The sequence below is a fragment of the Leucoraja erinacea genome, chromosome 34 (assembly GCF_028641065.1).
Source record: "Leucoraja erinacea ecotype New England chromosome 34, Leri_hhj_1, whole genome shotgun sequence".
In the NCBI taxonomy this organism is placed as follows: domain Eukaryota; kingdom Metazoa; phylum Chordata; class Chondrichthyes; order Rajiformes; family Rajidae; genus Leucoraja; species Leucoraja erinaceus.
The window spans coordinates 2,995,143-3,012,412 of record NC_073410.1 but is presented as its reverse complement, the minus strand read 5'-3'; the positions used below and the strand labels follow the sequence as shown (position 1 = coordinate 3,012,412).

The 17,270-nt window shown below is 41.2% G+C and overlaps 2 protein-coding genes across 5 annotated transcripts in view; one reads left to right on the top strand and one right to left on the bottom strand.

Annotated features, from left to right (window-relative positions):
* The window catches only part of parga (poly (ADP-ribose) glycohydrolase a), a 97,149-nt gene extending 96,176 nt beyond the window's left edge, over positions 1 to 973 (bottom strand). The window contains exon 1 of one of the 3 annotated variants that reach the window (XM_055661652.1): positions 853 to 973. Coding sequence is in view for 1 of the 3 variants with exons in the window: in XM_055661651.1 (XP_055517626.1) it covers positions 428 to 545 (118 nt within the window). In the remaining 2 variants the exon portion in view is untranslated. Of the gene's footprint in view, positions 1 to 427; positions 594 to 848 lie in introns of those variants that run through there. The other 2 variants (XM_055661653.1, XM_055661651.1) reach the window with 2 other exon arrangements.
* A 3,397-nt stretch (positions 974 to 4,370) lies between these two features.
* Positions 4,371 to 11,632, top strand: rps24 (ribosomal protein S24). Of its 2 annotated transcripts, XM_055661657.1 has the most exons (7): positions 4,371 to 4,459; positions 6,193 to 6,258; positions 7,657 to 7,866; positions 7,956 to 8,066; positions 9,218 to 9,237; positions 11,303 to 11,331; positions 11,557 to 11,632. In XM_055661657.1, the coding sequence occupies exons 1-5, from the start codon at positions 4,457 to 4,459 to the stop codon at positions 9,221 to 9,223; spliced, it is 396 nt and encodes a 131-aa protein (XP_055517632.1). In that variant the 5' UTR covers positions 4,371 to 4,456; the 3' UTR covers positions 9,224 to 9,237; positions 11,303 to 11,331; positions 11,557 to 11,632. The 2 variants fall into 2 exon arrangements, with proteins under 2 accessions (XP_055517632.1, XP_055517633.1); XM_055661658.1 differs by lacking the exon at positions 9,218 to 9,237.
* Positions 11,633 to 17,270: the final 5,638 nt, after the last annotated feature.

The window sequence follows — 17,270 nt, the reverse complement described above, 5'->3', positions numbered from 1 at the left end:
GTGTGTATGTGTATATTGTTTGTGTATTGTGTGCGTGTGTCTATAGGGTGTATAGTGTGTGTATATTGTGTGTATATTGTGTGCGTGTGTATATAGGGTGTATAGTGTGTGTATGTGTATCTTGTTTGCGTATTGTGTGCGTGTGTCTATAGGGTGTATAGTGTGTGTATATTGTGTGTATATTGTGTGCGTGTGTATATAGGGTGTATAGTGTGTGTATGTGTATCTTGTTTGCGTATTGTGTGCGTGTGTCTATAGGGTGTGTGTGTGTATGTATGTATATTGTGTACGTGTGTATGTATATTGTGTGTGTGTGTATATAGGGTGTGTGTGTGTGTATGTATATTGTGTACGTGTGTATGTATATTGTGTACGTGTGTATATATATTGTGTGTGCACCAAGGCCGGGCACTGCCTGGTTACAGACCTTTGCTGCAGCCTGCAGTGCCAGAGCTGCTCTCTCCCGGCCCGGCCCCGCTGTGAGAGGAGAGCTGCTGCGGGCAAACCTCGGGCCGCAACCTTTTCCTCGCCGGCTCTGCGCTCATATTAATTGGGATGGCAACTGCAATGGGTTGGGTTGGGGTGGGTCGGGGAGGGAGGGAGGGACAGTGGCGCCGGTGCTGCTGCACCTCAGGCCGCCATGACAGACGACAACCGGCAGCGGCGGCCACCTCAAGATGGCGGCGGGCGAGGGGGCGGGCCCGGGCCCGGGCCCAGCGGGGAGATCCCGCAAACTCGGCTTTACAGAGGTCCAGGCGGCCGCCGGCGACAGCGGAGACGCTCCACTACCGCCCGAACATCTTCACCGCCTCGCTAACCGCCGTTTCCCACCGGCAATCCTATTTTACCTGCCTTGTCTGCGTCCCCGAACGCTGTAGTTTCTCACCGTCGTGGCGGAGCCGGGAACCAATGGCCGGAGCTCCACAGTGGACTACAGATCCCGGCATGCCTTGCCTTGCCTTGCCTTGCCGGCCCGGCCCGGCGACGTGACCGACGGCCGCACGCACCAACCAGGGAAGCGCGCATTACGTCACTGGAAGAGTGGGTGGCGCCAAGCTGCAGAAACTGAATGAATGAATGAATGAATAACCTTTAATAATCCTTTACAGGAAATTACAGTGCCACAACAGCTTCAAGACAGACATAACACCACACATTTCAACAGATATCTTCAATACATAATAAGTTAAAATTTTTGTGCATTATAAAACCTTATAGCAGCTGGTATACAAGAAACTCCAGCCATTCATAAAAAAAATATAGAAACAGAAAAACAGGTGTAGGTGTAGGTCCACAAAAATGCTGGAGAAACTCAGCGGGTGCAGCAGCATCTAGTCAATTCAACTTTATTGTCATTGCACAAATACGAGTACAGGTACAACGAAATGCAGTTTAGCTTCTGGTCATAATGCAAGATAGTAGAAATAAAAATACTGGTTAACAATGTGTGGACTGTGGATGAATTAAACTGGTACATAAGCAAATAAATGTATACAAATGGGAGATCTATGGAGTCTGAAGAAGGGTTTCGGCCCGAAACGTTACCTATTTCCTTCGCTCCATAGATGCTGCTGCTGGAGTTTCTCCAACATTTTTGTGTACCTTCGATTTTCCAGCATCTGCAGTTCCTTCTTGAACACTGCAGGTGTAGGTCATTCGGCCCTTCAAGCCAGCACCGCCATTCAATATGATCATGGCTGTTCATCCAAAATCAGTAACCCGAAATCTGATTCCTTTAGCCCTAAGAGCTCTATCTAACTCTCTCTTGAATACATCCAGTGAATTGGCCTCCACTGCTTTCTGTGATTCAGGCACCATCTCTGAAAAAAGACACAAAAACCTAGAGTAACTCAGCGGGTTAGGCAGCATCTCTGGGGAAAAGGAATGGATGACATTTCGGGTATTTTATATATTTTTTAAACACAATACATTGTGTTTAATCTGGATTTTTTTAAACACGTTAAAAATCCAGATTAAAAGTATGTTTTTACATTTGCAAATAAGTCAAATTGGTGTATAGTCAAACATCCAAAGGTATATATATATTTATATATGCAAGTAAGTCACACATTTCAAATTAGTGTATATTGTCAAATAATATTTTACTTATGGTAAAGTTTGAAGGTAAAATAAAAGTAAGTCACACATTTCAAATTAGTATATATTGTCAAATAATATTTTACTTATGGGAAAGTTTGAAGGTAAAATAAAAGTAAGTCAAACATTTCAAATTAGTGTATATTGTCAAATAATATTTTACTTATGGGAAAGTTTGAAGGTAAAATAAAACATAGAAACATAGAAATTAGGTGCAGGAGTAGGCCATTCGGCCCTTCGAGCCTGCACCGCCATTCAATATGATCATGGCTGATCATCCAACTCAGTATCCCGTACCTGCCTTCTCTCCATACCCCCTGGTCCCCTTAGCCACAAGGGCCACATCTAACTCCCTCTTAAATATAGCCAATGAACTGGCCTCAACTACCCTCTGTGGCAGAGAGTTCCAGAGATTCACCACTCTGCGTGAAAAAAGTTTTTTTAAAAAAGTAAGTCATTCATTTCAAATTAGTGTATATTGTCAAATAATATTTTACTTATGGGAAAGTTTGAAGGTAAAATAAAAGTAAGTCACACATTTCAAATTAGTGTATATTGTCAAATAATATTTTACTTATGGGAAAGTTTGAAGGTAAAATAAAAGTAAGTCATTCATTTCAAATTAGTGTATATTGTCAAATAATATTTTACTTATGGGAAAGTTTGAAGGTAAAATAAAACATAGAAAACATAGAAATTAGGTGCAGGAGTAGGCCATTCGGCCCTTCGAGCCTGCACCGCCATTCAATATGATCATGGCTGATCATCCAACTCAGTATCCCGTACCTGCCTTCTCTCCATACCCCCTGATCACCTTAGCCACAAGGGCCACATCTAACTCCCTCTTAAATATAGCCAATGAACTGGCCTCGACTAACTACCCTCTGTGGCAGAGAGTTCCAGAGATTCACCACTCTCTGCGTGAAAAAAGTTTTTAAAAAAAGTAAGTCATTCATTTCAAATTAGTGTATATTGTCAAATAATATTTTACTTATGGGAAAGTTTGAAGGTAAAATAAAAGTAAGTCACACATTTCAAATTACTGTCTATTGTCAAATAATATTTTACTTATGGGAAAGTTTGAAGGTAAAATAAAAGTAAGTCATACATTTCAAATTAATATATATTGTCAAATAATATTTTACTTATGGGAAAGTTTGAAGGTAAAATAAAAGTAAGTCACACATTTCAAATTACTGTCTATTGTCAAATAATATTTTATTTATTGGAAAGTTTGAAGGTAAAATAAAAGTAAGTCATTCATTTCAAATTAGTGTATATTGTCAAATAATATTTTACTTATGGGAAAGTTTGAAGGTAAAATAAAAGTAAGTCACACATTTCAAATTAGTGTATATTGTCAAATAATATTTTACTTATGGGAAAGTTTGAAGGTAAAATAAAAGTAAGTCACACATTTCAAATTAGTGTATATTGTCAAATAATATTTTACTTATGGGAAAGTTTGAAGGTAAAATAAAAGTAAGTCACACATTTCAAATTAGTGTATATTAGAAACATAGAAATTAGGTGCAGGAGTAGGCCATTCGGCCCTTCGAGCCTGCACCGCCATTCAATATGATCATGGCTGATCATCCAACTCAGTATCCCGTACCTGCCTTCTCTCCATACCCCCTGATCCCCTTAGCCACAAGGGCCACATCTAACTCCCTCTTAAATATAGCCAATGAACTGGCCTCAACTACCCTCTGTGGCAGAGAGTTCCAGAGATTCACCACTCTCTGTGTGAAAATATTGTCAAATAATATTTTACTTATGGGAAAGTTTGAAGGTAAAATAAAAGTAAGTCATACATTTCAAATTAGTGTATATTGTCAAATAATATTTTACTTATGGGAAAGTTTGAAGGTAAAATAAAAGTAAGTCACACATTTCAAATTAGTGTATATTGTCAAATAATATTTTACTTATGGGAAAGTTTGAAGGTAAAATAAAAGTAAGTCACACATTTCAAATTACTGTCGATTGTCAAATAACATTTTACTTATGGGAAAGTTTGAAGGTAAAGTAAAAGTAAGTCACACATTTCAAATTACTGTCTATTGTCAAATAATATTTTACTTCAAGTCAAGTCAAGTTTATTTGTCACATACACATACGAGATGTGCAGTGAAATGAAAGTGGCACTTTCCTTATGGTAAAGTTTGAAGGTAAAATAAAAGTAAGTCACACATTTCAAATTAGTGTATATTGTCAAATAATATTTTACTTATGGGAAAGTTTGAAGGTAAAATAAAAGTTTTAATCAGGCAGCAGCGTGGGCGTGCCCGAGGTGACTTGATTGACGTGCGAGGGGTCCTTCGCCCTTTGGCAGCGCGGCGCGGCGGCGGCAGCAGAGATGGTGAGTGAGGGGCGGCCGCCATCCGCGCTCAATCCCAGCCCAATCCCCGCCATCCGCCGCTACACTGCCCCGACATCGCCGCCCCTGCCCAGCACCACCTCCACCCCGGCTCATGCCCGCTCCATTTCATCCCCAGCGCGGCGGATTGGTGCTTTTAATGGGCCCGCGGCCTGGTCGTGTAGGAAGCCTGGGCCTCGGCTGCTGTAGACTGGGGGGGGGGTGGCTGCTGATGCCCTGCCCTCGCTATAGTCTGGGCTAGAGCCTGGTCTGCTGGTACTACTGCCACGGACTGGGGACTGGGGCAAAGCCTCGGCGGCTACTACTACAACTACTACTACTACACACTGAGGGAGAGCCTGGGCTGCTAGTGTTACTGCTGCAGCTACAGACTGGGCTGTTAGTGTCTGGCCTCATCTACTGATGTTGTTGGTGCCTGGCCTCATCTACTGATGTTGTTAGTGTCTGGCCTCAATTACTGATGTAGTTAGTGTCTGGCCTCATCTACTGATGTTGTTGGTGCCTGGCCTCATCTACTGATGTTGTTGGTGTCTGGCCTCAATTACTGATGTAGTTAGTGTCTGGCCTCATCTACTGATGTTGTTGGTGCCTGGCCTCATCTACTGATGTTGTTAATGCCTGGCCTCATCTACTGATGTTGTTGGTACCTGGCCTCATCTAATATGTTGATGTCTGGCCACATCTACTGATGTTGTTGGTGCCTGGCCTCATCTACTGATGTTGTTGGTGCCTGGCCTCATCTACTGATGCCTTGCCCATGTTGCACACTGAGCCAGAGCCTGGGATGATGCTTCTACAGACAAGGTGGGTGGGCAGAGGTGTCTGCTAGTGCTGCTACTGCCACAGACTGAGGCAGAGCTTTATTTTATGTGCTGTGTGTATTCTTTGCTTTTCACTTAGTATGGCTATATGGTAACTCAAATTTCACTGTACCTTAAATTGGTACATGTGACAATTAAATTGAATCGAGATTCAAGATTCAAGATAGATTTAATTGTCACATGTGCCTGATGGCACAGTGAAATGAATTTCCATACATCCATACAATAAAAATAAACAGGACACAACACACTATAGGGTTTGACATAAAACATCCCCACACAGCAGAATTAAAGTTCCCCACTGTGTGGGAAGGCACCAAAGTCAGTCTTCTTCCTCCACTATTCCCCGTGGTCAGGGCCTCCCCATGCCCTCCGCAGTTGCCGCTACGGGCGGCCCGATGTCCAGGACCGCTCGCCGGGGTGTTGTAAGTCTGACGTCAGTGCTGCGGGACGTCCTCAGCGGCGTGGATACAGAGTCGGCCCCCTCCTGCGGCTCCCAAAGTCCACAGGCTGCGCCGGGTGGAGATTGCTGCTGGAGACCCTCTGCAAGGCGCCCCAGGACTCCACAATGACGTTCAGCGCCGCCCGCGTTGGAAGCTCTCCACACATGAGCTCCACGATGTTGGAGCAGTGGCCCAATATAATCTAGACTTGGCTGCTAGTGCCCTGGTGGCTGCTGATGTTGTGCAGTTTTGTTCTCCTAATTTGAGGAAAGACATTCCTGCTATCGAGGGATTGCAGCGTAGGTTCATCAAGTTAATTCCCGTGATGGCGGGACTGACATGAGGTATGAATGGGTTGACTGGGATTGTATTCACTGGAGTTTAGAAGGATGAGAGGTGTGATTTGGTTTAATAAGTGAGCTCTAAATATTTGTTACTTTTTGTTTCCCAGAATGACACCGTGACCATCAGAACGAGAAAGTTCATGACAAACCGCTTGCTCCAACGCAAGCAAATGGTGAGTAGGAATACTTTGTCTTTCCTTTTAAAATGCAGGCGGTGTGATATTTTTTGTTCCTCCATAAATGCAAGCTTCAGGCTCTACCCATTCATTAGTTTCATTGAGTTTATTGATGTGATATCCTAGTGCTTTGGCTTTGCTTGCTTGCTTTTTATCAAGGGTCAGAAGTAGAGCTCTTATTTTTTCCTTCAGTCGTCACTATTTAAATAACCAAAGCTTAGATGAACTAAGCAAAAAATAAAGTGCTGGATGACCAGGAAGGAAAAGGATAGGTGATGTTTTGGATCAGCATCATTCTTCAGAAGAAATGTCATCTGTTAATTCCCTCCACTGATGCGGCCTAACCTGCAGAGTTCCACCAACACTTTATTGTTTTGCACAAGATTCTAGCATCTAGTTTGGTGTGCAATTTTACGCGTAGATGAACTGGACAGCACAAAAGTGAAAGTTTCATAATCCCATCTGCAGCTGGGGCCACCCAGTGAAGCAGCGGTAGAGTTGCTGCCTTGCAGCGCCAGGGACCCGGGTTCGATCCTGACTATGAGTGCAGTCTGTACGGAGTTCGTATGTTCTCCTTGTGTACATGTGAGTTTTCTCCGGGTGCTCCAGTTTCCTCCCACACTCCAAAGACGTACAGCTTTGTAGGTTAATTGGCTTTGGTAAGTTGTAAATTGTCCCTCGTGTAGGGTAGCGCTAGTGATCGCAGGTCAGCACAGACTCGGTGGGCTGAAGGACCTGTTTCCCTGCTGTGTCTCTAAAGTCTATCCTAATTCATTATATTCCATATGTGCATAGGCTTCTCCCTCCACACCTCCGTTTCTAGCACTTACCTCCACACTAGAGGCAATTTACAGGAACCAAATGTCCTCCCAGCCGGCATGTTTTTGAGATGCAGAAGGCAATACTCTGAGTGCAGACTCCTCACTGAGAGCACCAGAGGTCGGAAATGATCCTGGATTGCCGGAGCTGTGAGGCAGCCAGTATTTGATTAGGCCTGAAATAGTGATTCCTTATTACAGGTGATTCATTAAGTTTGAGAATTGTGCATGTGTTTTCAATAATTTTGATTCTGTTGCCTTCTAAAGGGAAATGGTGGTGGGGGGGGGGGGGGTATTTTAAAAGGGCACCTTCGACCAGCTGTGAAGTAGGAGAGAATTGCTGCCTTTTGAAGGTAGACAATAAAGCTGGTGAGGCAGCATCTATGGAGCGATGGAATAGGCGACATCTCGGGCCGAGACCCTTCTTCATTGCCTTTTGAGGTCATTCTTTGCAGTTTCTAACGTATTCACTCTTGATACAGCGCTCAGCATATCTGGGCAGTTTTATAGATCTAATTCGATGTTCTTGAAATGATTTTTGATTCTGGTCTCACCCATTTTCTAATTTTATACATAGGTTGTCGATGTCCTCCATCCTGGCAAACCTACAGTTCCCAAGACAGAAATCAGGGAAAAGTTAGCAAAAATGTACAAAACAACGCCGGATGTTGTGTTCGTTTTTGGCTTCAGGACACAGTTTGGAGGAGGCAAAACAACAGGATTTGCCATGGTCTACGATTCCTTGGATTACGCGAAGAAGAATGAACCAAAACACAGGCTAGCACGGGTGAGAAAGCAAATTATTTACCTCGTGAGTTTTAAAAATACATGCTGCTCTCTCTGTATTTTCATTGATTTGTGTCCATTGTTTTTCAGCATGGTCTGTTGGAGAGGAAGAAGGTATCTAGGAAACAGCGAAAGGAACGAAAGAACAGAATGAAGAAAGTTCGCGGCACAGCTAAAGCTAATGTTGGTGCTGGCAAGAAGGTATGAAACTGTTGGTGGCAATGAAAATTTAATCCTCCTGCATTTTGTGTCACAATTTAGATTCTCACTCTTAATATTGACCCTGCAGCTAGCTATCTGATCAGCTACATCCCTATCAGCTTATCCCTGAAATCTCTCCATACATCCCTTGCTGTCTTCCTCCATACCTCTGTCTAAACCTGCCTTCTTCATTGGCCTGTTGGTCCTCGATCTTGCTATTTTTCTGACTTGCTTCATATTTAGCTTTAATTTGTTTTTACTATGGTTTGTTCGTTTGAAAGTGTTATTGCATTAACATTTGTTTGAAGTACCGTACTGCCATCTTGAGAAATGTGCTTTTCAGTTTTTGTCTTTCTTTTTGTTCATGTTTGCTATCTTTTTCTTCTCTGGACCACAGAAGGTAAAATTATTTGTACATGTTGGAGTTTCAGTGTTCTGTTCACCAATCACTTTAGATTTTCAACAGCTGAATAGAATCTCTAATATAAATGTGTTTTTTTACAATTGATTGGTACAGCATGGTGCAATGTGAACATTTATCCCACTAACTCAGTAGTAAAAAGTAGAATGGTTCTGACGATGGGCTTAAAACAATACATATTGGGGGTGTTGCAGTGTAGTGAGGGGTTGCTCAGCTGTGAGTCATACCCCGTGATTCCTTTTGGCCCCATGCACCAAATAATTACCTTCAGCTTTTTAGTTTCGGGACCAGGTACATTGACAGGTGGTGCAAAAATCTTAGAGTTGAAGCTGTACATTTTCTGTCATTGTGGACAGCAGAAGCTCACTCTTGTGTTTGGGGAGCTTGTCTCTTTTTTGGTTTCCCTTGCCCTTTTCCCCCAAAGAGGCTCATCTTCGTAGTTGTGACACCTACTTCTGGAAATGGCTGCCAGGGAAGGCTATCCCCGTATCAACGTGCCCTGCTAATTCTTTCACCCCAAAAAAGAATCTGGTAGCATGCTAAATGTGTGACTAGTGGAACTTTGTCAATTAAAATAGTTGGTAGGTGTTGTTTTTTGCGGTGAATTTTGATGTTCCTAACTGTTTGCCAACTTCTCTTTTTAAGATTTATTTATTTGACTTGTTCCTGTATAACAGTAATTAACTTTGTTTTGCCTCTTTTTAATGCTCTTATCGAAAATGTCCATCAGAAATGAAGCATCGGTGGCAGGTACTGACGCCTATGCATGAGTGTGATGACCCGCACAGCACGCGACTAATTTGCCTTGCTCAATGTTGCTCCACTTGATGTCTTGCATGCTGTTTTTCAAGTGGGATTGGTGGTGGTTTCTGATCAAAGCCAAGCAAAAAATTATCTGAAACATCTTATTGGTTGAGGCTTGAATAGTATTGATGAGCTGCATTGATGCCCAGATAGATCCATGTTTAGTTTTCCTTAAATTATGTTAGAAGTAAAGGCCATAGTTACTGCTGTTTGGATTTCTGAATAGTTATTACCTTATTGTCCTTGCATAACCTCTACCAAAATATCATGCCAATTCTTGCTGGTTTTGAGATAGTATGAATAATTTTGATTGAGCTACAGTTTCACTCATCAGAGACTGGAATTGTGAATAATGCAGCTTTCACAGATTCATACAGTATAAGGCTATACCCCAATTGGAGTTTAGTATAACCATAATAGTTTTCATGCATCATGAAATTGGAGCAAATGTATCTTGTGAATTGGCATTTTGTTCAAAGGCTTCACATGGGAACATTTATGTTTTAATTCATATTAAAGCAAACATTATGTTATATATAATGTTATATATAATGAGAAGAGAGAAAACCTAGACACACACATATATCTACAGGCTTCCTTCTATAAAACTGAATTACACTAAAATGAAATGAACATAATTAAGTGCAAAGAGTTGAATGATGCAAGATAAAGATTAGAGTGAACAGGCTCTAGAAAGTTGTCCTCTCGGTTATATAGTGCTGATTTGTTTTAATGTGTATGGGTTTGAGTTACTGAGGATGTACATAAAAGATAACAATGATAAAAAAGTTTGTGGCATTATTTTGGATAGAATACACTTGTTCTGGCCAATATAAATAGTGGAGCAATGGTATTTTTCTGAGATTACGGTTTATTGTGCAAATTTGTTGTGGAATTATATTTTATAATGATCAGTTGACACTATATTTAGTGGGTAGGCTACTTGTGTGAAGCTAAGGAGTCGAGAGTATTTCAATGTGGTCTGTAGCAACATGGAACACCAGGTTATTAGGCCTGTAAAAGCAAGACACAGATAATATGGTGGTGGTCTGTCGCTGACGACCACAGCATGGTTGTGCAGTCTCATGTCTTGTGGTATCCAGTTGTTTTAAACGATGCTACTATATTAAATGGTTACGAGGCAAAGATAGATCGGCCATGATTGAATGGTGGAGTAGACTTGAGCGGCCGAATGGCCTAATTCTGCTAGAACTTATCAACTTGTATAGCAAAATTAATCTTGACCCTCATCTGCAGTTTGGGGTAAAATGGAATACAATTGTTTTTTCTTTTTAGGGACAAATTATGCATGCTTTATTTCAAGTTAATCTTAAAATTAATCCTGGCGTGAAATATCATTCAAGGCTTTCAATCTTTTGCTTTCTGCTACCTTGTGTTAAATTTAATTCCCTTTAGAATGTTTGAAGGTCAACAATCATTTTCTTACAACAAATATGTGAGCAATCACTCTTGGAGAGTTCACATTTTTGCTTCTTGTCTAAAACGCACTAGTCTTGATAATTAGAGAATGCTTATTTCTGTCTCGCTTTTGTTTTAAATCATTGTTCGTTCCTGCAAAACTTTCAGTGCCGGATTTTGTCATGCTGCTTTTAATTATTGATTATGCGCCTGATATTGTGCACCAGAGCTGTGACTTTGCAATTTAGATTATGATTATTATTACTATTCCTTTCAATCATGTTTGTGTATACAGGTGACCCCTGCGTTCAAAAACAAAACTTGCCACAATATCTATGCATGCATCAAAAAATGCAAGTGGATAAAATATGACGAGACAAAATTTGCCGTTTATTTTGCATTTTGTCTTCATTTAATTTTATTGGGCATCTCAGATTTTTTGATAGCTTTGATTAGCCTCCATAAACTGGCCATAACATGGGGGCCACCTGTAGTGGAATGTAGAGCAAACTTTTTCTCCAATAAATGATGACAAAGCAAGAAATATTACTCAATGTGGTTATTTTATTTTTCTACATTTTGTTCCCTATAGTAACGTGACTTGTGAAGGTTCCTTGAAATGTGAGTATTTGACTGAACTTGCCGATTGTTTCATGAGATGGCATAACTTGTTGAAGAAGTATTATTAAATTAAGTGTGGCTACTTGCTGTTTCAAAAATGTATTTCATAATTGCAAAATTTGTAGTTTTGCTCAGTTTTTGATGAGGCAGTCCTGCACATTACAGAACTCTCAGATAATTGTTGTTTAGGATGCAGACTTTAATTGTATTTCTTTTCACCAACAGGCTGATTTAACCATGGATCGTCATCTCTGATTATTTGTCCTCGTGCTCAAATAAATGCTATAAAAATTGGAAAGTTGTCCTCTCTTGGTTATATAGTGTTTTTTTTTTAATGTTTATGGGTTTGAGTTGCTGAGGATGTACATAAAAGATATTAACTTATGATTTAAAAAAAAAAAAGTTTGTGGCATTATTTTGGATAGAATGCATTTGTTCTGGCCAATATAAATAGTGCAGCAATGATAATTTTCTGAGATTAAGGTTTATTGTGCAAATTTGTTGTGTGATGGCATTTTATAATGATCTGCTGGTGTGCAGCTAGTGGGTAGGCTACTTGTGTGAAGCTAGGGAGTCGAGAGTGATTCATTGTGGTCTATAGCAACATGGAACACCAGCTTATCAGGCCTGTAAATGCAAGGCACCGAGATAATATGGTGGTGGCCCGCGTAGACGACCATAGTATGGTTGTGCGGTCTCGTGTCTTGTAGGATCCAGTGTGGCTCAGGAGTCCGATACGCGAGCCACACACGGGAGCACATGATGGGCGCTGTGGGGGGATTCAGGGCTGCAGCCTTTCCTCCTGTCTTGGGAAACCATCGAGTCGGCTTCAGCAATTGTCCTCAAAACTGCGGACCGCCTTCCTAGTGGTTGTCCACCAGCCAGTTCTGTCACTGGCACGGGTTTTCATATAATATATAGCAATCAAAACATTCAATAAATTAGTGACTGTAATCTTAGGTGGTCTTGGGTAATATTAGATAGTCGCAGGTCAGATTCATGGTTGCTGAGGTTAGTGTTGTGCAGTGTTCAAGAACGTGACGGGTGCTGGGAGTTCTTCAACGTAGTGGTCATGGTTTTCCAGGGTCCTGTGTCATCTTCCTGTTGGTACGAGCAAAATTAAAACATGGCCTGGGTGGTGTGAGTTTTAGATACTGGCTGCCTTTTTGTTGGTTTTATTAGTTTGGGTTACATTTACTGCACCTGTTCTATAAGCAAAGAAATATTCAAAAAAACTTGACTTTCACTGAAATTTGAGGAAGTGAGTTCCAAGCACATGCAGACAGTGCCCTCCATAATGTTTGGGACAAAGACCCATCATTTATTTATTTGCCTCTGTACGCCACAATTTGAGATTTGTAATATAATCACATGTGGTTAAAGTGCACTGTCAGATTTTAATAAAGGCCATTTTTATACATTTCGGTTTCACCATGTAGAATTTACAGCAGTGTTTATACATATTCCCCCCTTTTTCAGGGCACCATAATGCTTGGGACACATGGCTTCACAGGTGTTTGTAATTGCTCAGGTGTGTATAAATGCTTAATGCAGGTATAAGAGAGCTCTCAGCACCAAAGCTATGCCGTTGAGTATTTGATAAAATAGTCGAGAATGTATTATTGTCATGAGCTGAACAAAACAATAACATTCTTACTTGCAATAAGAAATAAAGAGACAAAAACTGGAGTAACTCCGCGGGACAGGCAGCATCTCAGGAGAGAAGGAATGGGTAACATTTTGTTTCGAGACCCTTTTTCATTCCTTCTCTCCAGGGATGCTGCATGTCCTGCTGCGTTACTCTAGCTTTTTGTGTCTATCTTCGATTTAAACCAACATCTGCAGTTCCTACATGTAAAAAACAAACATTTTTTTTAAATGGCTAAATGTGTAAGGAGGAGCTGCAGATGCTGGTTAAACCGAAGACTGACATGAAAAGCTGGATGGAGCGTAAAACTGCTGTTCGTTCAATTAAAACAATATTGTACTAAAGGAAAACATGGCCAAAGTGCAATCAAAGCAATTTGTAGTTCGCTGTTTGGTTGGAGTTTGGAGCATTCAATAGCCTGATGATGGGAAGAAGCTGCTCCAGAACCTGGACGTTACAGTTTTCTGGCTCCTGCACCACCTTCATGACAGCAGGAGCGAAATGAGTGTGTGTCAAGGATGGTGTGTGTCCTTGATGATGGACAGTGGCGCAGTGGGTGACCAGATCAGCTGGTCTGTAAATGGCTCTCATGTCAGATGTGGACTTATCCAATTAACATCTGCTCCCATTTTACTCTTGTTTAAGAAGGAACTGCAGATGCTGGAAAATCGAAGGTAGACAAAAGTGCTGGAGAAACTCAGTGGGTGCGGCAGTATCTATGGAGCAAAGGAAATAGGCAACATTTCGGGCCAAAACCCTTCTTCAGATTTCTTCGTCTGAAGAAGGGTTTCGGCCCAACACATTGCCTTTTTCCTTCACTCCACAGATGCTGCCGCACCCGCTGAGTTTCTCCAGCACTTTTGTCTACCTCCCATTTTACTCTTCCTAGCACTCGTCTAATAATGCATTAATTTGCCTTCCTTCGCATTAGCACTTTGCCCCAAGTTCCAGATTTATCCAGACTATCTTCAAACTTAAGGTATCACCAAGGCTCTATAGATTTGATCAAATTCTCTAGCAATACAGAGTACATGCACTTGCCCTCCCAAATGCACCACCTTCAGGGCATACCCAAGGTATGCAAATAGCGGCCACCTATGGCCCTGACAAAGTTACAAAATACGCTGGCTTCCCCTTTGTTCTCCCTCCCCCACAGGTTCTCTATCCCCAACACCGGGAGTCTACTGTTCCCCTCCCCATTGTCCTTCCCCTCCCCGTCATGGCTGTTCCCCCACTCTCATCGTCCATATCACACACACATGATCCATATCCCTCCATTCTCTGTACATCCATGTGTCTTACCAAAAAATGTCTTAAATGCCACTAACATTGCCTCCACCACCACCTTTGGCAGTGCTGTCTAAGCCCACACCACCCTCTGTAAAAATAAATACATATATAAAAGCACGCCATGGACATCTTTAAACGTTGCCCCTCTCTCCTTAAAGTTTTGCCATCTTGTTTTTGAACACACCACCAGGGAAAAAAACTCTAGTCTCCTATCCTTCTTATGCCTTTCGTTACTTGGTATACTTCTATCGGGTCACCCCTCAACCTCTGACAATCCAAGTATGTTCAAGATTCAAGAGAGTTTATTGTCATGTGTCCCAGATAGGACAATGAAATTCTTGCTTTGCTTCAGCACAACAGAATATAGAAGGCAGAACAGATTAGTGTGTCCATATGTCATTATATAAATATATACACACATGAATAAATAAAACCGATAAAGTGCAAATAAACAGATAATGGGCTATTAATGTTCAGAGTTTTGTTTGAGTTGAGTTTAATAGCCTGATGGCTGTGTCCAACCACATAGCAAATACCCTCTAATCCAGACAGCATTCTGGCAAGTCTTTTCTGTACCCTCTACAAAGCCTCCATCTCTTTCCTGTAATGGGGCAACCAGAACTGCACACAATGCTCCAGATGCTGCCTAACCAATTTCCTATTAAGCTGCAGTACGTCTTGCTTCCGACACCCGTTTGGTTTGAGGATAATGAAAAGCAAGAGCCTCATTCAAGTGTTCTTAAAGGCTTGAGAATTCAATTTACATGGGTAAAGACAGTCTAAATTACACGCGATCAAGGGCAATGTCTCACATTTTAATTGAAAAGTTCTGTGATATAATCAGAACATGGAATCCCATGTCAACGGAGAATGATTCCGTTTATGTCAAGTAGTCATCCTCAACAATCATATTCAATCTTTTTTTCCACATCGTAAGTTTACAAGCCAATGGTTTAACAAAATAAATGTTCTAAGAGATCAGATATTTATATAATAATACTTGAGCATTTTGTTCTATAATTCGGGCTTGATTTTTCAATATAAAATGATTAAGAAACAAAAGAACCTTAAAGCTGGTGGGAAATCTAGGATTTGGTGAGTTTTCATTGATTAAAAAAATTCCTTTTTCTAATCCATAAATTTCATTTCGTTTGAAGAATTCCAGCTATGAAGAAAGGGTACAAAACAGTGGCATTTGGCTGGTGGATGTTAGTTGCATGATGATGGTTAAAACAAAAATCAATATGAGTGTGTGATGGGTTGCTGCCTTACAGCGCCGGAGACCCGGGTTCAATCCTGACCATGGGTGCTGTCTACGTAGTTTTTACGTTCTTCCCCGTGGGTTTTCTCCGAGACCTTCGGTTTCCTCCCACACTCCAAAGACGTACAGGTTTGTAGGTTCATTGGCTTGGTATAAGTGTAAATTGTCCCTAGTGTGTGTGTGTGTGTAGGATCGTGTTAGTGTGGGGATCACTGGTCGGTGTGGGCTGAAGGGCCTGTTTCCTCGCTGTATCTCTAAATTAAAACTGATCGGAAAGGTGTTGAAAAGTAATACGCTCACCATCACTTGAAAGAAAGTAGCTTTGTCATAGAAATAATTAAAAGTTACAAGTTACACATCAATGTGACTGAAATGTCTCGAGTAAACTTTGTTTTAGTTATGAATACTGAGTGTACAAAACACCGATTTAAAAACTAGAAAGTTTTTAATTCCCTTAAAGCGTACAAAACACCGATTTAAAAACTAGAAAGTTTTTAACTCCCTTAAACTATGCAAAAGTAAAAGCAAACTCAAGCCCAATTTCAATACATCAATTTTCTTTTAATACCATGTGCTATGTTATGGTAGGGGGCACTGTAAGCCTGCTTTCAATACTGTTCATGAAAATGTTTTAGCAAACAATAACAAGCATTGCTTGCAAATTGTTCCTTTTCGTTTACAGTGCTAGAATCTCAGCAACGGTATCATTTTTAAACTGTTTATTTAATCCTGTATTTTTAAGTCCATTTTGTTCAAAGCTGACCCAGTGATGGTTCATACAGTTTAATTTAGAGATACAGAACGGAAACATTCCCACCGAGTCCATGCCGACCAGCGATCCCTATACACTAGCACTATCCTATACTTATCCATCCTGGGGACAATTTTCAATTTTTACTGAAGCCAGATTAACCTACAAACCTGTACGTCTTTGGAGTGAGGGAGGAAACCAAAGCATCTGGAGAAAGCCCATGCAGTCAAGGGGAGAACGTACAGATGGGACCCATAGTCAGGATCAAACCCGGGTCTCTGGCACTGTTAAGCCCCTGTCCCATTTAGGAGACCTAAACAGCAACCTCTGGTGACCTTGCCCCGCCACCCAAAAAAAAATCAAGGTCGAGGTGACCTGCAACCTACCACCTCCCACGCATATATTGAAAACCTTCCTCGACTATGAAGAAAACCGGCTTCGACTAGACCTGCGACGAAAAAATGATTGATTTTTAAAACGGCAACCTATTTTTAGTCGAGGCCAGTTTTAAAGATGATGAAAAAATAGCAGCAACCTAGATGAAGCTTCGACCACGCGGAAACCACTTTAAACCATTAGGGAGAGTGACCAAAACCTCCAGTGACCTAATGGAAACCTTGGGTGGCGGGCAAGGTCACCAGAGGTTGCTGTTTAGGCCTTTGTGTGGTGACTATTTGCATACCTTGGGTACCTTGCAAAACAAAGGATATCACAAAGGATGCATGTGACAATAAATTTCGTCCTTTCAGAGCCCACAAAACTGGAGTGCAAGCACATCATCCTCCATCACACGGGAATGTCGAAGCAGAAGAAGATTGTCACTATTTTCTGTCGAAAATTGTTCTATTACCAGCTTTAAGGTATTCATTGTGTTTTCCCATGTAAAAGAGGGGACTACAAAATGTTTTAATCTTCTTAATTGAAGAGCACACATAGTGTCTTCTCTGGAGTGTCACAGGTTGAGGCGAGACCCAGAAGTATGTAAAATT